This window comes from Lynx rufus, unplaced genomic scaffold (genome assembly GCF_022079265.1).
Source record: "Lynx rufus isolate CCGP_SWC_20201006 ecotype Redwood Valley unplaced genomic scaffold, mLynRuf1.p SCAF_11, whole genome shotgun sequence".
Taxonomy (NCBI): Eukaryota; Metazoa; Chordata; class Mammalia; order Carnivora; family Felidae; genus Lynx; species Lynx rufus.
Genome location: NW_025814825.1, coordinates 26819320 through 26843462, shown reverse-complemented (window position 1 = coordinate 26843462; position 24143 = coordinate 26819320). Strand labels below are relative to the sequence as shown.

The 24143-nt window shown below is 39.8% G+C and overlaps 1 protein-coding gene across 1 annotated transcript in view; it reads left to right on the top strand.

Moving 5' to 3' along the window:
* The first annotated feature begins 21614 nt into the window (after positions 1-21614).
* ANTXRL (ANTXR like) overlaps positions 21615-24143 on the top strand; it is a 36054-nt gene continuing 33525 nt past the window's right edge. Inside the window, exon 1 of the mRNA XM_047072789.1 lies at positions 21615-21889. Within this exon, the coding sequence (XP_046928745.1) occupies positions 21615-21889 (275 nt within the window). The remainder of the gene's footprint in view (positions 21890-24143) is intronic.

Below are 24143 nucleotides of genomic sequence, written 5' to 3'. Positions count from 1 at the left end.
TATTGGATACACAACATTATAAATTACAAATATAAACTTAAATTTAAATTTAAATTTAAATTTAAATATATATGTAACATGTACCTAAAATGTGAGGAAAAAGTGAAGTTTAGGAATGTTGTCAATGTTAAGTTGCTACCAGTTTAAAATAGGATGCTACAATTTTAATAAGCTTCATGGTAACCACAAGGGAAAAACCTATAGTAATTACACAAAATAACATGATAAAGAAGTCAAAGTATACTGATATCAAAATACATCAAAACATTTTTTAAAAATTTTTAATGTTTATTTATTTTTGAGAGAGAAAGAGAGCATGAGCAAGGATGCGGCAGAAAAAGAGAGAAATACACACACAGAATCCAAAGCAGGCTCCAGGCTCTGAGGTGTCAACACAGAGCCTGACATGGAGCTCGAAATCATGAACAGTGAGATCATGACCTGAGCCAAAGTCCAATGCTTAACCGATTAAGCCACCCAGGCACCCCTCAAAGCATTTTTTAAAAGACAGCAGGATAAGAAGCAAGGAAAAATGTATCTACGAAACAGTCAGAAAACAATTGACACAATGACAATAGTAAGTCCTTACTTATGAATAATTACTTTAAACATAAATTGATTGAATTTTCCAATCAAAACACATAGAATCACTGAACTGATTTAAAAAAAAAAAAATACCCAAGATCCAGTGATATGCTACCGACAAGAGACTCACTTTAGCCTTTAAGATACACATATAGGGGCGCCTGGGTGGCGCAGTCGGTTAAGCATCCGACTTCAGCCAGGTCACGATCTCGCGGTCCGTGAGTTCGAGCCCCGCGTCAGGCTCTGGGCTGACGGCTCAGAGCCTGGAGCCTGTTTCCAATTCTGTGTCTCCCTCTCTCTCTGCCCCTCCCCCGTTCATGCTCTGTCTCTCTCTGTCCCAAAAATAAATAAACGTTGAAAAAAAAAATTAAAAAAAAAAAAAAGATACACATATAGATAGAGGAAGGGGATGGTAAAAGATATTTCAAGCAAATTGTAACAAACAAACAAACAAACAAAACCAGAGGTAGCTATACTTATATCAGATTAAACAATCTTCAACCTAAAAATGGTAAAAAGGGACGGAGAAGGTCCTTATATAATGATAAAGGGGTCATAAATCAAGAAAATATAATAATTGTAAATATTTAGGCACCCAACTTTGAAACACCTAAATATATAAAGCAAAAATTAACATAACTAAAAGGAAAAATAAATATCAATGCAATAATATTTTGGAACTTTAATACCCCACTCTCAACACTGGCTAGATCCTCCAGACAGAGAATCAATATGGAGACAGTGGATGTGAACAAGACTATAGACCAAATGGACCTAACAGATATATACAGAGCATTCTATCTGAAAACAACAGAATACAATTCTTCTCAAGAGGCCTTGGAACATTTTCTAGGATAAACCATATTTTAGGCCACAAAGTAAATCTTAGCAAATTCAAGAAGACTGTAATCATACCAAGTGTCTTCTCTCACCACAATGGTGAGAAACTAAAAAAGAATGGCAGGAGGAAAACTAGAAAACTCACAAATACATAGAAACTAACTACTGTCCTGAATAATCCAATAGATGAAGGAAGACATTAAAAGGAGAATTTAACGGGTACCTGGGTGGCTCAGTTAGTTAAGTGTCTGACTCCTGGTTTCAGCTCAGGTTAAGTATAGAAGGAACTGTCCGTGAATTTGAGCCCCACATCAGGCTCCATGCTGACAACACAGAACCTGACTGGTATTCTCTCTCTCCCTCTCTTTCTACCCCTCCACTGCTTTCTCTCTCTGTTTCTCTCTCAAAATAAATAAATAAACTTAATTTTTTTTAAAAAAAGGAGAATTTAAGAGTATGTTGAGACAAGTGAAAATGGAAACACAACAAGCCAAAACTTATAGGATGCAGCAAAAGCACCTCTAAACGAGAACTTCATAGCAATAAATGTCTACATTAAGAAACAAGAAAGATCTCAAATAAACAACATAACTCTTCAGTTCAAGGAACTAGAAAAAGAAGAACAAATTGAGCCCAAAGTTAGCAGAAGAAAAATAAATAAATAAAGACTGGAACAGAAATAAATGAAATAGAGAAGAGGAAAACAATAGAAAAATTAACATACCTAGGAGTTGGTTCTTTGAAAAGATGAACTGACAAACATATAACTAGACTAACTAAGGAAAAAAGATAAAGGACCCAAATCAATAAAATTATAAATGAAAAAATAGACATTGCAACTGATACCACAGAAATACAAAGGATCCTAAGAGTCTACTATGAATAAATATATACCAACAAACTGTACAACCTAGAAGAAATGCAAAAATTCTTAGAAACATACAAGCTACCCAGATTAAATCAGAAAAGTTAGAAAAGCTGAACAGACCAATTACTAATAAGTAGATTGAATCAGTAATCAAAAATCTCCCAGCAAAGAAAAGCCCAGAACCAGATGAATTCTCTGGTGGATTTTACCAAATATTTTAAAAGGATTTCATGCCAATATTTCTCCAAATGTTCCAAAAAATCAAAGATTAGAAAATACTCACAAACTCATTTTATGAGGTCAGCATTACACTGATACCAAAGCCAGAAAGGATACTACCAAGAAAGAAAACTACAAGTCAATATCCTTGATGCAAATACAGAATATAGATGCAAAATTCTCAATAAAACACTGGCAAACCAAATTGAGCAGTACATTAAAAGGGTCATTAACCATGATCAGGTTGGATTTATCCACAGAATGCAAGGATGGGTTCACCACACACAAATAAATATATGTGATACATCATATTAATGAAACAAATCATCTGATCATGTCAGCAGATGAAGAAAAAAAGCACTTGACAAAATTCAACACCTATTCATTATAAAAATTCTTAACAAATTAAGTATAGAAGGAACCTACTTCAACATAATAAAGGCTATATATGACAAGCCCATAGCTACCAGATGCAATAGGAAAGAAAGGTTGAAATATTTTCCTTTAAGATCAGAAGCAAACGAGGGTATCCACTCCCACCACTCCTACTCAACATAGTAGGAAGTCCTAGACAAAGCAATAAGCTAAGGGGGGAGGGGGAAAGCATCAGAATTGGAAAAGAAGTTAAATTGGCCCCATTTCAGTTGACATGAATTTATATGTAGGAAATTCTAATGACTCCACTAAAAAAAAAAAGTTATACCTAATCCATGAATCCAGTAAAGTTGCAGAATACAAAATTAACATATAAAAATTAGTAACATTTCTATATGAATGCAAGCATTTAACAACAAATTATCCAAAAAAGAATAAAAAAGCAATCCCATTTATAATAACATCAAAGCAATAAAATACTTAGGGATAAATTTAACCAAGGAAACGAAAGGTCTCTACACTAAAAACTTGAAGACATTAATGAAAGAAATGGAAGGCACAAATAAATGGAAAGGTATTACGTTCATGGGTTGGAAATATTAATATTGCTAAAATATCCATACTCCCCAAAGTCATCTATAAGTTCAAGGCAATCCCTATTAATATTCCAATTGCATTTTTACAAGAATACAAAACACAATCCTAAAATTTATACAGAACCACAAAAAGACTCCAAGTAGCCAAAACAATCCTGAGAAAGAAGAACAAAGTGAGAGGCATCACACTTCCTGAATTCAAGGTATACTATAAAAGCTATAGTATTCAAAATAGTATGTTACTATCATGAAAACAGGCACACAGACCAATGGAACAGATTCAAGTGTCCAGAAATAAACCCACACATTTAGGGTCAAATAATATTTGACAAGAGAGCTAAGCATACTCAATGAAGAAATGACAGTCTCTTCAATAAATGGTGCTGGGAAAATTGGATATTCACATGTAGAAGGATGAAAGTACACCCCTATCTTATAACACAAGAATTAACTCAAAGTGGATTAAAAACTTAAATATAAGACCTTAAACCATAAAACTCCTAGAAGAAAACATAGGAAAAGTCTCCTTGACATCAGTCTTGGTGAGGATTTTTTGGATATAACACCTAAAGCACAAGCAACAAAAGCAAAAGTAAACAAGTCAGAGTACACCAGACTAATAGGCTTCCACACAACAAAAGAAACAATAAACAAAATGAAACAAACTTACAGAATGGGAAAAAATTTTGCAAACCATATATATGGTAAGAAGCAGTTAACAACACATAGTCCAAAAAGAAATAAAGAAAGCAATCCTATTTGCAATAGCATCAAAACAAAGTACTTAGGAATAAATTTAACTAAGAGGCAAAAGATCTCTACACTGAAAATTTAAAGACATTAATGAAAGAAATTGAAGAAGATACAAATAAATGGAAAGGTATCCCATGTTCATGGATTGAAAGAATTAATATTGTTAAAATGTCCAAAATATATAAAGAACACATATGACTCAATAGCAAAGAAATTAATAATCCTATTAAAAATAAGCAAAGAACCTGAAGGACATTTTTCCAAAGAAGATATATAAATTACCAACAGATACAGGATAGGTGCTCAACATCACTAATCAAAAGAGAAATTCAATCAAAACCACAATGATATTTCACCTCATGCCTGTTAGAATAGCTATCATCAAAAAAAAAAAAAATAAGAGGTAACAAATCCTGGCAAAGATGTGGAAAAAGGGTAATCCTTGTGCACCATTGGTGGGATTGGAAATTTGTATAGCCAATATGCAAAACAGTATGGAGGTTCTTCAAAAATTTTAAAGTAGGACTACAATATGATCCAGCAATCCCACCTCTAGGAATACATGTGAAGGAAACAAAAATACTATGTCAAAAATATATCTGCATCCCCATGTTTAGTGCTCCATTATTTACAATAACCAAGATACGCAAGCAACCTAAGTGGCCATTAACTGATGAATGAATAAAGAAGTTGTAACATATATAAACAATAAGAATATTATTCAGCCATAAATAAAGGATATCCTGCCATTTGCAACAACATGGATGGAACTTGAGAGCATTGTGGTAAATGAAATAAACCAGGAAAAGAAAGACAAATACTGTATGATATCTCTTAATATGTGAAATCTAAATCAAATTTTAGAAACATAGGAAAAGAAATCATATTTGTGGTTCCCAGAGGCAGGGGTGGGAGGAGGAATTGGATGAAGCTGGTCAAAAGGTACAAACTTCCAGTTATAAGATAAATAAGGAATAGAGGTGTAATGCACATGATGAATATAGTTAACACTGCTTAATGGTATATTTGAACACTGTTAGGAGAGAAGATTCTAAGAACTCTCATCACAGGAAAAAATTTTTTTTTCTGCATCTGTATGAGATGATGGATGCTAACTAAATTTATGTGGTATTAATTTCACAATATATGTCAAATTATTTTGCTGTACACTTTAAACTTACACAGTGATATATGTCAATTATATCTAAATAAAACTGGGAAAAGGGGAATCTCGGTTAATAAATGCAGAAGAAATAAGAAAATTAGAAATTACCATTTTTGCAATTGAAATAATACATTCAGACAGCTATTGACTCTATTAAAATAATAGGTTCAGACATCTACCAATAACTGTTTTAACCATCAGATAAAATGTCAGGGGATATAGGGGTGCTATAGTTGGTTAAGCGTCCAACGCGGCTCAAGTCATGATCTTGTGGGCACGTGGGTTTGACCCCCGCATCGGGCTCTGTGCTGACAGCTCGAAACCTGGAGCCTGCTTCAGATTCTGTGTCTCCCTCTCTCTCTCTCTGCCCCTCCCCTGCTCATGCTCTGTCTTCCTCTCTCTCTCTCAAAAATAAATAAGCATTAAAAAAATTTTTTTAATGTCAGGGGATATAACCATAAGTAGAAATCTTGTTTCATGTTTAATGGTGGTAGCAGACTCACAAACCTGATCCCACTGACCAATTTAGCATCACTAGAAGTGCAACTGTTAAACAACATGTGTCTCCTGATGTAATGCAGGAAAAATAACACCATCAACAACAACAAAAATGAACCTGAAATTCACCAAGCTTCTAGCTTCTAACTACTGGCTTACAGGAAATTTGACGATAGGATAAAAGTTAATTAGACTATTAGAAAACAATCAACCAAATCTGAAATGTGGGAAATTCTACAAAAAAAATTTTTAACATAAATTGGATGATATAAAAGAAGGTCAAACTAATAACAACAACAACAATAATAATGGAATACCACAGATATAATCTGTATCTCTTTATGTGCTGTGCTTCATACTTTTAAAAGGTAAGACTAGTTTTCATCTCCTTGAGGGCAGTATCTTCCCTGTTGTCAATATATAGCGTTCAGAAAAGACATAAGTAAATTACAGTAGGAATTATAAAGAAGATATAACTGCAGAAAGAGCAGAAATATAAAAATCAAACATACTCTAAACAACTTTATACCAATATATGCGAATAAATGTTCAAATTCCTGGAAATTGTGATACCTAAAATGACTTATAAAAGAAATACAAGCACTAAATAATCCAGTGTTAGTCTGCTTGGTCTGTCATAACAAAGTACCATAGGCGAGTGGCTTAAACAACAGAAATTTATTTTCTCACAGTTCTAGAGGCTGGAAGTCCAAGATCAAAGTGCCATCAAGGTTAAGCTTCTGGTGCGGATTGTCTTCCTGGATTATAGATAGCCACTTTCTTGGTGTGCCCTCACATGGCCCCTTTATCTGTGTGTGCATAGGAAAAGATTCTGGTGTTTCTTTTCTTATGAGGACCCCTCTCCTGTGGGATTAGGCGACTACACTTAGGATCTCATTTAACCTTAATCACCTTCTTAAAGACCCTATCTCCAAGTACAGTCAAATTACAGTTAGGACTTCAAAGTATAAACAGAGGAAGGGGCAGAATTCAGTCCATGATATTCAGCATATACTAAATAAATTGTATCTTTCATATTCAAAGTTTTTCCAGGAGAAAAGAAAATAAAAACACTCCCAAGTGCATTTTATGAGGCTAATATTACATAATATCAAAACCAGATACGGACAGGACAAAAAAAGGAAATTATAAGCCAACTTCTCTCATGATTGTGATTTAAACTAGTGGGAAACTCAATTCAGCAATGTTTTAAAAAATTACCATGCCCAGGACACCTGGGTAGCTCAGTCAGCTAAGTAAATCCAACTTTTGATTTAGAGCTCAGGTATGATCTCACAGTTCATGGGATCAACCCTATGTGAGACTCTGCGAGCCTGCTCGGGATTCTCACTGCCTCTCTCTCTGCCTCTCCCCCACTCACACTTTCTTTCTCTCTCTCAAAATAAATAAACATTTTTTTAAAAAAATTACTATGGCCATGTTAGGTTTTATTTGTAAAATGTTAAAATTAGTTTTACATGCATTGATGTAATTAAATATTAATAGATTACTGGTGAAAATATATATTCATACAAAATATGCAGAAAAACAATCTGGATAAAATTAATCCCTTATTCATAATTTGTAGAAAACCAAGAAGAGCAAGGAAATTCCATAATTTGATAAAGAATTTCTACCAAAAGCCTTCCATAAATATTATTCTTGGATTCTGGGAAGATGGCGGCGTAGGAGGACGCTGGGCTCATCGCGCGTCCTGCTGATCACTTAGATTCCACCTACACCTGCCTAAATAACCCAGAAAACCGCCAGAGGATTAGCAGAACGGAGTCGCCAGAACCAAGCGCAGACGAGAGGCCCACGGAAGAGGGTAGGAAGGGCGGCGAGGCGGTGTGCGCTCCACGGACTGGCGGGAGGGAGCCGGGGCGGAGGGCGGCTCGCCAGCCAAGCAGAGCCCCCGAGTCCAGCTTGCAAAAGCGGAGGGGCCTGACGGACTGTGTTCCGACAGCAAGCGTGACTTAGCGTCTGGGAGGTCATAAGTTAACAGCTCTGCTCGGAAAGCGGGAAGGCTGGAGGACAAAGGGAGGGTGAGCTGCGGAGCCCCTGGACGACAGAGCTCAGTTTGGCGGGGAACAAAGGCGCTAGCCAGCGCCATCTCCCCCGCCCATCCCCCAGCCAAAATCCCAAAGGGAACCGGTTCCGGCCAGGGAAATTGCTCGCTCCGCGCAAACACCCAACTCTGTGCTTCTGCGGAGCCAAACCTCCGGCAGCGGATCTGACTCCCTCCGGCTGCCACAGGGCCCCTCCTGAAGTGGATGACCTAAGGAGAAGCGAGCTAAGCCTGCCCCCCCTGCCGCCGTGCACCTTGCCTTCCCACCCCAGCTAATACGCCAGATCCCCAGCATCACAAGCCTGGCAGTGTGCAAGTAGCCCAGACGGGCCACGCCACCCCACAGTGAATCCCGCCCCTAGGAGAGGGGAAGAGAAGGCACACACCAGTCTGACTGTGGCCGCAGCGGTGGGCTGGGGGCAGACATCAGGTCGGACTGCGGCCCCGCCCACCAACTCCAGTTATACACCACAGCACAGGGGAAGTGCCCTGCAGGCCCTCACCACACCAGGGACTATCCAAAATGACCAACCGGAAGAATTCCCCTCAGAAGAATCTCCAGGAAATAACAACAGCTAATGAGCTGATCAAAAAGGATTTAAATAATATAACAGAAAGTGAATTTAGAATAATAGTCATAAAATTAATCGCTGGGCTGGAAAACAGCATACAGGACAGCAGAGAATCTCTTGCTACAGAGATCAAGGGACTAACGAACAGTCACGAGGAGCTGAAAAATGCTTTAAATGAAATGCAAAACAAAATGTAAACCACCACGGCTCGGATGGAAGAGGCAGAGGAGAGAATAGGTGAACTAGAAGATAAAGTTATGGAAAAAGAGGAAGCTGAGAAAAAGAGAGATAAAAAAATCCAGGAGTATGAGGGGAAAATTAGAGAACTAAGTGATACACTAAAAAGAAATAATATACGCATAATTGGTATCCCAGAGGAGGAAGAGAGAGGGAAAGGTGCTGAAGGGGTACTTGAAGAAATAATAGCTGAGAACTTCCCTGAACTGGGGAAGGAAAAAGGCATTGAAATCCAAGAGGCACAGAGAACTCCCTTCAGACGTAACTTGAATCGATCTTCTGCACGACATATCATAGTGAAACTGGCAAAATACAAGGATAAAGAGAAAATTCTGAAAGCAGCAAGGGGTAAACGTGCCCTCACATATAAAGGGAGACCTATAAGACTCGTGACTGATCTCTCTTTTGAAACTTGGCAGGCCAGAAAGAATTGGCACGAGATTTTCAGGGTGCTAGACAGAAAAAATATGCAGCCGAGAATCCTTTATCCAGCAAGTCTGTCATTTAGAATAGAAGGAGAGATAAAGGTCTTCCCAAACAAACAAAAACTGAAGGAATTTGTCACCACTAAACCAGCCCTACAAGAGATCCTAAGGCGGACCCTGTGAGACAAAGTACCAGAGACATCACTACAAGCATAAAACATACAGACATCACAATGACTCTAAACCCGTATCTTTCTATAATAACACTGAATGTAAATGGATTAAATGCGCCAACCAAAAGACATAGGGTATCAGAATGGATAAAAAAACAAGACCCATCTATTTGCTGTCTACAAGAGACTCATTTTAGACCTGAGGACACCTTTAGATAGAGAGTGAGGGGATGGAGAACTATTTATCATGCTACTGGAAGCCAGAAGAAAGCTGGAGTAGCCATACTTATATCAGACAAACTAGACTTTAAATTAAAGGCTGTAACAAGAGATGAAGAAGGACATTATATAATAGTTACAGGGTCTATCCATCAGGAAGAGCTAACAATTATAAATGTCTATGCGCCGAATACCGGAGCCCCCAAATATATAAAACAATTACTCATAAACAGAAGCAACCTTATTGATAAGAATGTGGTAATTGCTGGGGACTTTAACACCCCATTTACAGAAATGGATAGATCATCTAGACACATGGTCAATAAAGAAACAAGGGCCCTGAATGAGACACTGGATCAGATGGACTTGACAGATATATTTAGAACTCTGCATCCCAAAGCAACAGAATATACTTTCTTCTCGAGTGCACATGGAACATTCTCCAAGATAGATCATATACTGGGTCACAAAACAGCCCTTCATAAGTTTACAAGAATTGAAATTATACCATGCATACTTTCAGACCACAATGCTATGAAGCTTGAAATCAACCACAGGAAAAAGTCTGGAAAACCTCCAAAAGCATGGAGGTTAAAGAACACCCTACTAACGAATGAGTGGGTCAACCAGGCAATTAGAGAAGAAATCAAAAAATATATGGAAACAAACGAAAATAAAAATACAACAATCCAAACGCTTTGGGACGCAGCGAAGGCAGTCCTGAGAGGAAAATACATTGCAATCCAGGCCTATCTCAAGAAACAAGAAAAATCCCAAATACAAAATCTAACAGCACACCTAAAGGAACTAGAAGCAGAACAGCAAAGGCAGCCTAAACCCAGCAGAAGAAGAGAAATAATAAAGATCAGAGCAGAAATAAACAATATAGAATCTAAAAAAACTGTAGAGCAGATCAACAAAACCAAGAGTTGGTTTTTTGAAAAAATAAACAAAATTGACAAACCGCTAGCCAGGCTTCTCAAAAAGAAAAGGGAGATGACCCAAATAGATAAAATCATGAATGAAAATGGAATTATTACAACCAATCCCTCAGAGATACAAACAATTATCAGGGAATACTATGAAAAATTATATGCCAACAAATTGGACAACCTGGAAGAAATGGACAAATTCCTGAACACCCACACTCTTCCAAAACTCAATCAGGAGGAAAGAGAAAGCTTGAACAGACCCATAACCAGCGAAGAAATTGAATCGGTTATCAAAAATCTCCCAACAAATAAGAGTCCAGGACCAGATGGCTTCCCAGGGGAGTTCTACCAGACGTTTAAAGCAGAGATAATACCTATCCTTCTCAAGCTATTCCAAGAAATAGAAAGGGAAGGAAAACTTCCAGACTCATTCTATGAAGCCAGTATTACTTTGATTCCTAAACCAGACAGAGACCCAGTAAAAAAAGAGAACTACAGGCCAATATCCCTGATGAATATGGATGCAAAAATTCTCAATAAGATACTAGCAAATCGAATTCAACAGCATATAAAAAGAATTATTCACCATGATCAAGTGGGATTCATTCCTGGGATGCAGGGCTGGTTCAACATTCGCAAATCCATCAACGTGATACATCACATTAACAAAAAAAAAGAGAAGAACCATATGATCCTGTCAATCGATGCAGAAAAGGCCTTTGACAAAATCCAGCACCCTTTCTTAATAAAAACCCTTGAGAAAGTCGGGATAGAAGGAACATACTTAAAGATCATAAAAGCCATTTATGAAAAGCCCACAGCTAACATCATCCTCAACGGGGAAAAACTGAGAGCTTTTTCCCTGAGATCAGGAACACGACAGGGATGCCCACTCTCACCGCTGTTGTTTAACATAGTGCTGGAAGTTCTAGCATCAGCAATCAGACAACAAAAGGAAATCAAAGGCATCAAAATTGGCAAAGATGAAGTCAAGCTTTCACTTTTTGCAGATGACATGATATTATACATGGAAAATCCGATAGACTCCACCAAAAGTCTGCTAGAACTGATACATGAATTCAGCAAAGTTGCAGGATACAAAATCAATGTACAGAAATCAGTTGCATTCTTATACACTAACAATGAAGCAACAGAAAGACAAATAAAGAAACTGATCCCATTCACAATTGCACCAAGAAGCATAAAATACCTAGGAATAAATCTAACCAAAGATGTAAAGGATCTGTATGCTGAAAACTATAGAAAGCTTATGAAGGTAATTGAAGAAGATTTAAAGAAATGGAAAGACATTCCCTGCTCATGGATTGGAAAAATAAATATTGTCAAAATGTCAATACTACCCAAAGCTATCTACACATTCAATGCAATCCCAATCAAAATTGCACCAGCATTCTTCTCGAAACTAGAACAAGCAATCCTAAAATTCATATGGAACCACAAAAGGCCCCGAATAGCCAAAGGAATTTTGAAGAAGAAGACCAAAGCAGGAGGCATCACAATCCCAGACTTCAGCCTCTACTACAAAGCTGTCATCATCAAGACAGCATGGTATTGGCACAAAAACAGACACACAGACCAATGGAATAGAATAGAAACCCCAGAACTAGACCCACAAACGTATGGCCAACTCATCTTTGACAAAGCAGGAAAGAACATCCAATGGAAAAAAGACAGCCTCTTTAACAAATGGTGCTGGGAGAACTGGACAGCAACATGCAGAAGGTTGAAACTAGACCACTTTCTCACACCATTTACAAAAATAAACTCAAAATGGATAAAGGACCTAAATGTGAGACAGGAAACCATCAAAACCTTAGAGGAGAAAGCAGGAAAAGACCTCTCTGACCTCAGCCGTAGCAATCTCTTACTCGACACATTCCCAAAGGCAAGGGAATTAAAAGCAAAAGTGAATTACTGGGACCTTATGAAGATAAAAAGCTTCTGCACAGCAAAGGAAACAACCAACAAAACTAAAAGGCAACCAACGGAATGGGAAAAGATATTTGCAAATGACATATCGGACAAAGGGCTAGTATCTAAAATCTATAAAGAGCTCACCAAACTCCACACCCGAAAAACAAATAACCCAGTGAAGAAATGGGCAGAAAACATGAATAGACACTTCTCTAAAGAAGACATCCAGATGGCCAACAGGCACATGAAAAGATGTTCAGCGTCGCTCCTTATCAGGGAAATACAAATCAAAACCACACTCAGGTATCACCTCACGCCAGTCAGAGTGGCCAAAATGAACAAATCAGGAGACTATAGATGCTGGAGAGGATGTGGAGAAACGGGAACCCTCTTGCACTGTTGGTGGGAATGCAAATTGGTGCAGCCGCTCTGGAAAGCAGTGTGGAGGTTCCTCAGAAAATTAAAAATAGACCTACCCTATGACCCAGCAATAGCACTGCTAGGAATTTACCCAAGGGATACAGGAGTACTGATGCATAGGGGCACTTGTACCCCAATGTTCATAGCAGCACTCTCAACAATAGCCAAATTATGGAAAGAGCCTAAATGTCCATCAACTGATGAATGGATAAAGAAATTGTGGTTTATATACACAATGGAATACTACGTGGCAATGAGAAAAAATGAAATATGGCCTTTTGTAGCAACGTGGATGGAACTGGAGAGTGTGATGCTAAGTGAAATAAGCCATACAGAGAAAGACAGATACCATATGGTTTCACTCTTATGTGGATCCTGAGAAACTTAACAGGAACCCATGGGGGAGGGGAAGGAAAAAAAAAAAAAAGAAAAAAAGGCCGTTAGAGTGGGAGAGAGCCAAAGCATAAGAGACTGTTAAAAACTGAGAACAAACTGAGGGTTGATGGGGGGTGGGAGGGAGGGGAGGGTGGGTGATGGGTATTGAGGAGGGCACCTTTTGGGATGAGCACTGGGTGTTGTATGGAAACCAATTTGTCAATAAATTTCATATATAAAAAAAAAATATTATTCTTAATAGTGATATATTAGAAGTATTCTCTTTTTGTTTCTTTTAAAAATTGATATACTTTCCTTTTTTTAATTTTATTTTTTTAATTTACATCCGATTTAGTTAGCATATAGTGCAACAATGATTTCAGGAGTAGGTTCCTTAATGCCCCTACCCATTTAGCCCATCCCCTCTCCCACAACACCTCCAGTAACCCTCTGTTTGTTCTCCATATTTAAGAGTCTCTTATGTTTTGTCCCCCTCCCTGTTTTTATATTATTTTTGCTTCCTTTCCCGTATGTTCATCTGTTTTGTATCTTAAATTCCTCATATGAGTGAAGTCATATGGTATTTGTCTTTCTCTGACTGACTTATTTCGCTTAGCATAATACCCTCTAGTTCCATCCACATAGTTGCAAATGGCAAGATTTCATTTTTTGATTGCCTAGTAATACTCCATTGTGTATATATCTCACATCTTCTTTATCCATTCATCCATCGATGGACATTTGAGCTCTTTCCATACTTTGGCTATTGTTGATAGTACTGCCATAAACATGTGGGTGCATGTGTCCCTTCAAAACAGTATACCTATATCCCTTGGATAAATACCTAGTAGTGCAATTGCTGGGTCATAGAGTAGTTCTATTTTTAATTTTTTGAGGAACGTCCATAGTGTTTTCCAGAGTGGCTGCACCAGTTTGAATTCCCACCAGCAGTGCAAAAGAGATCCTCTTTCTCTGCATCCTCACCAACATCTGTGGTTGCCTGAGTTGTTAATGTTATCCATTCTGACAGGTGTGAGGTGGTATCTCATTGTGGTTTTGATTTGTACTTCTCTGTTGATGAGTGATGTTGAGCATTTTTTCATGTGTCGGCTGGCCAGCTGGATGTCTTCTTTGGAGAAGTAACTAGTCCTTCTTTTTCTCATTTCTTTACTGGATTATTTGTTTTTTGGGTGTTGAGTTTGATAAGGTCTTTATAGATTTTGGATACTAACCCTTTATCTGATATTTCGTTTGCAAATATCTTCTCCCATTCTGTCGGTTGCCTTTTAGTTTTTGCTGATTGTTTTCTTCACTGTGCAGAAGGTTCTTATTTTTATGTGGTCCCAGTAGTTCATTTTTGCTTTCGTTTCCCTTGCCTCTGGAGACATGTTGAATAAGAAGTTGCTGCAGCCAAGATCAAAGAGGTTTTTGCCTGATTCCTCCTTGAGGATTTTGATGGCTTCCTGTCTTACATTTAGGTCTTTCATCCATTTTGAGTTTATTTTTGTGTATGGTGTAAGAAAGTGACCCAGGTTCATTTTTCTGCATGTCGCTGTCCAGATTTCCCAGCACCACTTGTTGAAGAGACTGTCTTTATTCCATTGGAAATTCTTTCCTGCTTTGTCAAAGATTAGTTGGCCATATGTTTGTGGATCCATTTCTGGGTTCGCTATTCTGTTCCATTGAACTGAGTGTCTGTTTTTGTGCCAGTACCATATTGTCTTGATGATTGCAGCTTTGTAGTACAGCTTGAAGTGTGGGATTGTGATGCCTCCTGCTTTGGTTTTCTTTCTCAAGATGGCTTTGCCTATTCGGGGTCTTTTCTGGTTCCATACAAATTTTAGGATATTTGTTCTAGCTCTCTGAAGAATGCTGGTGTTATTTTCATCGGGATTGCATTGAATATGTAGATTGCTTTGGGTAGTATCGACATTTTAGCAATATTTGTTCTTCCTATCCAGGAGCATGGAATCTTTTTCCATTTTTTTGCGTCTTATTCAATTTCTTTCATAAGCTTTCTATAGTTTTCAGTGTATAAATTTTTCACCTCTTTGGTTAGATTTACTCCTAGGTATTTTATGGTTTTGGGCACAATTGTAAATGGGATCAATTCCTTGATTTCTCTGTCTGTCGCTTCATTGTTGGTGTATAGGAATGCAACTGATTTCTGTGCATTGATTTTACATGCACAGAACTTTGCTGAACTCATGAATCAGTCATAGCAGTTTTTTGTGGAATCTTTTGGATTTTCCATATAGAGTAACATGTCATCTACGAAGAGTGAAAGTTTGACTTCCTCCTGGCCGATTTGGATGCCTTTTAGTTCTTTGCATTGTCTGATTGCAGAGGCTAAGACTTCCAATACTATGTTGAATAACAGTGGCAAGAGTGGACATCCTTGTCTTATTCCTGACCTTAGGGGGAAAGCTCTCAGTTTTTCCCCATTGAGGATGATATTACCGTTGGGTCTTTCATATATGGCTTTTATGATCTTGAGGTATGCTCCTTCTATCCCTACTTTCTTGAGGGTTTTTGCCAAGAAAGGATGCTGAATTTTGTCAAATGCTTTCTCTGCATCTGTTGAGAGGATTGTATGGTTCTTGTCCTTTCCTTTATTGATGTGAAGAATCACATTGATTGTTTTGTGGGTATTGAACCAGCCCTGAATCCCAGGTATAAATCCTACTGGGTTGTGGTGAATAATTTTTTTAATGTATTGTTGGATCTGGTTGGCTAGTACCTTGTTGAGGATTTTGCATCCATGTTCATCAGAGAAATTGGTCTATAGTTCTCCTTTTTAGTGAGGTCTGTGTCTGGTTTTGGAATCAAGGTAATGCTGGCCTCATAGAAAGACTTTGGAAGTTTTCCTTCCATTTTTATTTTTTGAAACAGCTTCAAGAAAATAGGTGTTAACACTTCCTTAAATGTTTGGTAGAATTCCCCTGGAAAGCCATCTGGCCCTGGACTCTTGTTTTTTGGCAGATTTTTGGCTACTAATTCAATTTCCTTAGTGGTTATGGGTCTGTTCAAATTTCCTATTTCTTCCTGTTTCAGTTTTGGGAGTGTATATGTTTCTAGGAATTTGTCCATTTCTCCCACGCTGCCCATTTTATTGGCATAAAATTGCTCATAATTTTCTCTTATTATTTTTATTTTTGCTGTGTTGGTTGTGATCTCTCCTCTTCCATTCTTGATTTTATTTATTTGGATCCTTTCCTTTTTCTTGTTGATCAAACTGGCTAGGGGGTTATCAATTTGGTCAATTCTTTCAAAGAACCAGTTTCTGATTTCACTGATCTGTTCTACTGTTTTCTTGGTTTTGATAGCATTAATTTCTGCTCTAATCTTTATTATTTCCTATCTTCTGCTGGTTGGGGGTTTTATTTGCTGTTCTTTTTCCAGCTCTTTAAGGCGTAAGGTTAGGTTGTGTATCTGAGATCTTTCTTCCTTCTTTAGGAAGGCCTGGATTGCTATGTACTTTCCTCTTATGATTGTCTTTGCTGCATCCCAGAGGTTTTGGGTTGTGGTGTTATCATTTTCATTGGCTTCCATGAACTTTTTAATTTCCTCTTTAACTTCTTGGTTAGCCCATTCATTATTTAGTAGGATTTTCTTTTGTCTCCAAGTATTTGTTACTTTTCCAGATTTTTTCTTTTGGTTGATTTCGAGTTTCATAGCGTTGTGATCTGAAAATATGCACGGTATGACCTCAATCTTTTTGTACTTGCTTAGGGCTGATTTGTATCCCAGTATGTGGTCTATTCTGGAGAACATTCCATGTGCACTGGAGAAGAATGTATTTTCTGCTGCTTTAGGATGAAATGTTCGGAATATACCTGTTAAGTCCATCTGGTCTAATGTGTCATTCAAAGCCATTGTTTTTCTTGCTGATATTTTGATTAGATGATCTGTCCATTGCTGTGAGTAGGGTGTTGAAGTCCCCTACTATTATGGTATTACTATCAATGAGTTTATTTATGTTTGTGATTAATTGATTTATATGTTTGGATGCTCTCACAGTTGGCGCATAAATGTTTACAATTGTTAGGTCTTCTTCGTGGATAGACCCCCTAACTATGATGTAACGCCCTTCTTCATCTCTTGATACAGTCTTTATTTTAAAGTCTAGATTTTCTGATATAAGTATGGCTACTCTGGCTTTCTTTTGTTGACCATTAGCATGCTGGATTGTTCTCCATCCCTTTACTTTCAATCTGAAGGTGTCTTTAGGTCTAAAGTGGATCTCTTGTAAACAGCATATAGATGGGTCTTGTTTTCTTATCCATTCTGTTACCCTATGTCTTTTGATTGGGGCATTTAGCCCATTGACATAGAGCGAGTACTGAAAAATATGAATTTATTGCCATTATGTTGCTTGTAGAGTTGGAGTTTCTGGTGGTGTTCTCTGGCCCTTTCTAGTCTTTGTTGCTTTTGGTATTTATTTATTTGGGTTTTCTTTTTCATCTTCTCTCCCCTCAGGGAGTCCCCCTTAAAATTCCTTGCAGGGCTGGTTTAGTGGTCACAAACCCCTTTAATTTTTGTTTGGGAAACTTTTTATCTCTCCTTCTATTTTGAATGACAGCCTTGCTGGATAAAGAATTCTTGGCTGCATATTTCTCTGATTCAGCACATTGAATATATCCTGTCACTCCTTTCTGGCCTGCCAAGTTTCTGTGGATAGGTCTGCTGCAAACCTGATCTGTCTTCCCTTGTAGGCTAAGGACTTTTTTTCTCTTACTGCTTTCATGATTCTCTCCTTGCCTGAGTATTTTGTGACTTTGACTGTGATATGCCTTGTTGATGGTCCGTTTTGTTGAAATCTACTGGGAGTCCTCTGTGCTTCCTGGATTTTGATGTCTATGTCTTTCCCCAGGTTAGGAAAGTTTTCCACTATGATTTGCTCACATAACCCTTCTACCCCTATTTCTCTCTCTTCCTCTTTTGGGACCCCTATGATTCTGATGCTGTTCCTTTTTAGTGAGTCACTGATTTCTTTAATTCGTATATCCTGCTCTTTTGCCTTAATCTCCCTCTTTTTTTCTGCTTCATTATTCTCCATAGGTTTGTCCTCTATATCACTGATTCTCTGCTCTGCCTCATCCATCCTTGCCACCATGGCCACCATTTGAGATTGCAGCTCAGTTATAGCAATTTTTATTTCATCCTTACTAGCTTTTACTTCTTTTATCTCTGCAGAAAGGGATTCTAATCTATTTTCAACTCCAGCTAGTATTCTTATTATCCTGATTCTAAAATCTGGTTCAGACATCTTGCTTGTATCTGTGTTCGTTATGTCCCTGGCTGCTGTTCCTTCTTGATCTTTCTTTTGGGGTGAATTCCTTCATTTCATCATTTTGAAGGAAGAAAAGGAATTAATGGGGTAAAACAAATTAAAATTTTAAAAATATTAAAATTGAAAAATATTAAAATTTAAAAAATTAAAAATAAACACATTCACACAAAAAAATTGAATAAATGATCCAAGGTGTGTTTTGGTCTGGGTGTTGAAAGGAGCTTTGTAGATTAGAGAAAAAAGGGGAAAAAAAAAAGGAAATCATTTGAAAATTTGAAAAAATGAATACACAGAAGGAGACTAAACTGAAATGATGGAAGTAAAATAGAATTTGAAAAAATTTATACAAAAGTAAAAAATATAGTAGAAAAAAATTAAAGAAACATATTTAATAAAAATTGAAAATAAAAATGAATTTCTTCTCTTTCTGTATTCAAGAAAAAGAAAAGAAATGAAAAAGAAAAAAAAGAAAAAGAAAAAGAAAAAAGAAAGAAAGAAAGTTTTTAGATGGACCAGTGAACAGACTGAAATATGTCTGAAATTACTTCATTTTCCCCTAGAAGTCAAACTATGAAGCGCTTTATAGTCCATAAACTAAGCAGGAGGAGAGACTTCTGATCCTGAAGAGCAAGGTTGGCCCAGTTGGGTGGGGCTTAGTGTAACAGCTCCATTCTCCACTAGATAGCGCTGCTTAGCTTACTGGGGTGGATTGTTGTGACGCTTGTAGGTGCATATGCACATGAGCAGGAGTGGTGAAAATGGCATCACCTAACTACCCAGTCTCTAGTATCAGAACTCTCTTCTCCCCAATCAACAATCGCACACCCGTCCTTTGTCTTCAGCTTTCATCCACTCCCCACTTTTACACTGTTGTGACCAAGTCCCAGGAAGCACTTCCCTCCTGAGTTTTGTCTGATATGTGGCTGTTTTTCCCGACTCCTTACTTCTGAGGGACAGCGGCTTTGACCTGTTCTGCCCTTCTGTGGATGGTCTCACAAAGCAATGGCTGGGTGCTGGCTGCACCCAGGAACATTTGCAGAACCATGCTGCTGCCAGTACCCAGAAGCTGTGGCTAGGTGTCAGCCTGCCCCAGAAAAAGTTTGCGAGATAGTGTACCAGCAGCGTTTCAGGGATTAGGGAAAATCACAATACACATCTGGCACCAGGCTTCACCCTTAACGACCTTGTTCCAGCACCAGCGAATGTGATTGTTCTCCTAGGTCCACTGGGGCCTTGCCTATGGGGAACCCACACAACCTCTACCAGGTGTCCTCTCAGCAAGGGAACCGCCTCTCCCCATGTGGCCTGAAGAACCCCGGACTCCACTCTGCTCCTGGGGATTCACCCTTCCCACCAGAGCTCCTCCAGGTATCAAGCTTCAGAGTTTCAGTCTCTGAGCTCCCCCTGTTTATAGTCTTAATGGAATTTAAACCCTCTCCTTTCTCCTTTATCCCTTTTTAGTTCAGTCCCTGTAGCTATTTCCACTTTCCCACTTTCTCTCCAGCTGCTTTTGGGGAAGGGGGTGCTTTTCCCATATTCTCTCCTCCCCCCGTCTCTGTCCTCTCTCCGCATGCAAAATGGCTCCCTGCCCTCTGTGGCTTCTCTCTCCCCAAGTTCACCTTTCCACACTGTGTACCTGCTGAGTTCTGTGGTTCAGTTTGTGCAGATTGTTGTGTTAATCCTCAGATCAGTTTTCTGGGTGTGCAGGATAGCTTAGCGTTGGTCTGGCTGTATCTCATGGAGGCAAGACACACAAAAAACATCCATGCTGTTCCGCCATCTTTGCTCTTCCCCAGAAGTATTCTCTTTAAAATCAATAATACCTCCATCACACCTTCCAGCCAACATGTCATTGGAGAACTCGTCAGAGCAATGTTTTTGGGTTTTGTTTTTATAGAAAAACCAAAACCACTCTACAGATATATTTTAGAATAAAGAAGCTTAACAAGCTGTGTGAATAATCAAGAAATTAATACATTTGTCCACAACACCAATAAACAGTTTAAAAGCTTTATTTTTTAAATGCCATTTACAATAACAGCAAAAATATAAGGTATTTAGGGAAGGCACTTGAGAAAAAAAGTGAAGATCTTCATAGGGAAGTTTATTTGAAAGGTGCTGGAAAACGAGTAGATAAATGAGAACATTGCCAGGTTCACTGATAGGGGAGTCTAGAGGGCAGATTCAAATGCATCCAAGTGTATCTATATATTTAATGTTACTGTAATCAAGTATTAAAAAGATTGGGGGAGCACTGAGGATGTGCTGCTTCTAAAATTTATATGAAAGACCAAATGGGTTTTCCATGTTTTTCCATGAAGCAGAGACAAGCCATCCCCACTCAGCCCTCTTTGCATTTCTGATCCACAGAAACTGTGCGCATATAAAATGTTTCATGTCATGAATTTGGGGGAGTTTGTTACACAGGAGTAGGTAACAGGAATGTCCCTCATTCACAAAGGACTATGGTAACACTGCACTGCCTTCTTCTCCTTCTAGATCCTTCCATGTCCACAGGTGACTTCAGTATTCATCAATGACCATTAATTACTGTACTCTAGCCTCCCAGTTCCTTGACCTCGTGAACACTCACAGGGATGTCCTCATCTAAGCCACCTCAGCTGCCTTCTTTGAATTATAAAAAAAGAGAGTCTTGGAGATTTTAATGGCCACCTGTGAGGGTTTAGGATAAGAGACAAATGGAGGCCTCATTTTACCCCCCCATCTAAAGATACCATGACTCCTGCCTGGGGTTGTCAACAGGCAGGACACTGAGCAGAGATGCAGGTCACAAAGTCACCATGCCAACCCCCCGTCCATCATAACAAGGCCTTCTGCCCCAGCTGCGTGGGGGAAGGGCCAGCAGGTACTGGGCCCATCGCCCCAGAGCCAGCTGTTTGCCTCTTCCGCCCAAAGGGCAGATAGCAGGTGCAGGCTTGAAGTGCGCCTTGGGAAAGTGCTGGTGGGAGCCAAAGCCCCAGGGCACAGGCGGAGTCTCCAGAGGCAGCCGCCTGAGGTGACCTGAAGTGGCCAGCAGCCAGCAGCTCCAAGAAGGTGGCCAGGAAAATGGGGAGCCATGGCCTGGGTGTGCCGGGCCCCGCGCTGTTTCTGCTGCTGGTGCTGCGGCCTCCGCTGCTGAAAGCCGGAAGTTTGCGGCACAGCGTCCGGGGCTCCAGAGACCTGCATGGCCTCGTTCTAAGTGGGAAAAGCCTCCATAACTACCTCCGCCCAAAGGGGGGAACTGTCCACCACCTCCGCAGCCACTATTCCCGGGATAACCCGGAAAAAGATACAAGGCAATCCTGCCAGAGCGCATATGACCTTTACTTCATCTTGGATAAGTGAGTGGTCCTCCTGCCCTACCCAGCGCCCCAGGGTGGTGTGGTCCCTGAAGTCAATATGGGCAGGTGGTGGCCAAAGGGGATGCCAGCTTCTGTGAGTGGAGGGGCCAGGGAGTAACCTTGGTCAGAGCCAAGGAACCTCTGTGTCTCCCCTTGTTCCTGAGGGAGAAGGAATGCCCCCAAAATTTGTTCTCTGGGACTTTTCCTTTTTGAGAGAATAAAAGGCCACCATAAGGTTTCTGAATGGCTCTCAGTCCTCCCACCAGCATGGACTGGATCTGTGGCCTGCATGCCCCTTAAATAGCTGGATAGGCAGGAGACTGCTAGAAGCTCCTTCTCAGCAGTTGTTAGAAGCTCGCTGGGTTTCAGTTTCTACTTTGTGAGGTGTTTTGCTTATGTTGTTTTCCACCCAAGTGAGTGAAAAGTTTTATTTTTACTGGCCCCAGAGAGATTATGTGTTGCTTCTACTGGGCATTCTCATAGTGTCACAGTTTGGAAATTCCTTTGTTTTCCCGGAGCACCTGGGTGGTTCAGTCATGCATCTCTCTCCTTTTTTTAATGTTTTATTATTTGTTTATTTTTGAGAGAGAGAGGGAGGGAGACACAGAATCTGAAGCAGGCAGCAGGCTCTGAGCTGTCAGCACAGAGCCTGACGTGGAGCTCGAGTGGGGCTCAAACTTACAAACCGTGAGATCATGACCTGAGCTGAAGTCAGATGCTTAACAGACTGAGCCACCTAGGCGCCCCAAGCGACTGACCCTCGATTTTGGCTTAGGTCACCATCTCACAGTGATCAAGCACCTCAGCGGGCTCTGCCCTGACAACCGGGAGCCTGCTTGGAATTCTTTCTCCTTCTCTCTTTCTGCCCCAACCCCATCAAAATAGATAAATAAACTTTAAAGAGAAAGAAAGAAAGAAAGAAAGAAAGAAAGAAAGAAAGAAAAGAAAAGAAAGCCCTTTGTTTTCCTGCCAGTGGTTTTGCTTTCTTCTTCAACTGCTTGGAGACTAGTTACAGTTTGTTTGCACTTTGAGAACAGTTATGTCTGACCTGGTATTGTCCTGGGAAGCAGGGCACCTTGTGATCCTCAAAAGGGGACGGATCTTCATGCTTGGAGAGATTGGAGACATTGCTTTGGTTCCATTTGCAACTTGTCTGTTGGATTGAGAATGAACTTTAGTGAGTCAATACTATCAGTGATATGATTGTTGATAATATTGTTGAAGCACATTTTGGTCTCCAAAGCCCTTCTACTGCACTTCTGTCATCCACAAAACCACCGTGGAATGTAGAGTAGAGAGGCATTTGCATTTGCAATCTCATGGAAAGAGGGTGGCATTTAAAGGCTGGATGAAGTAGCCCCAAAGCTGATGGGCATGGCAAGACTCAGCTTCCTGTGTCCTGATGGCAGCATCCCAGGCTGTACTGCCTCTGAGTCCTTCTATTCTCCATGGAGGCTGATGACTAGGGGGATGTGTGTTCAGCCACCAGCTTCTAAGCAAAGCCAGAAGAGATGGGAGCCACCCTGCCCACTGGAATAAGTCCTTCCTCATTGTCCTGTGGAGGGACTTCTGAGTTGCCTTGGGCAGGTCTTGCCTCAGTGATACTTGGCACGGCCAAGGGGGATGGAGGTTTCTCTCTTAGGCATTAGGGCTGGGGGTAGAAAGGCAGTAAGGGGGTTGACAGCCTTTCTCTGGGTCATTCAGTTTGACAAGCCAGAAGAACAAGTGTCAGGACTGAATCCTGCTGGATTGTGCGGATTGGAGAGGAGCTGAGGGTGTCCATGAAAGAGCCCTTACACACCCCTTTCCCAGCCCCAGGTCATCAGTGAGGAGTCCAGCTAGATCCTGCCTATGGTTTACCAGGCCAGGCTTGTCTGAAACCATAGCAAACTCCTCAGCCCCAGGGAAATAACACCATCTCCCCAGGACATGCGCACACCCAGTCTGGTTGAAGAAGGCTTTACACTTCCTTTGAGGGCCAGCTTGATGAGAAATTCCTGGAGGGTGAGGACAGACTCCATCAGGCACTTCTCCCTGTGGCTCTTGGGGAAAGGGGAGTAATGACCACTGAGAGGGGAGCCCCAAGTGTGCAAGTCAGGCAGACGGCACTCACCAGTCACGAACCCCTGAACAAACTGCTTCACCTCTCTGTGCCTCAGGGTCCCCATATGTATGATGGGGATCTTCATACCCACCTCACCAGGTTGTGATGAGGATGAAGGCGAGTTTGGAGGCAGTTTTCCCAGCACAGCAG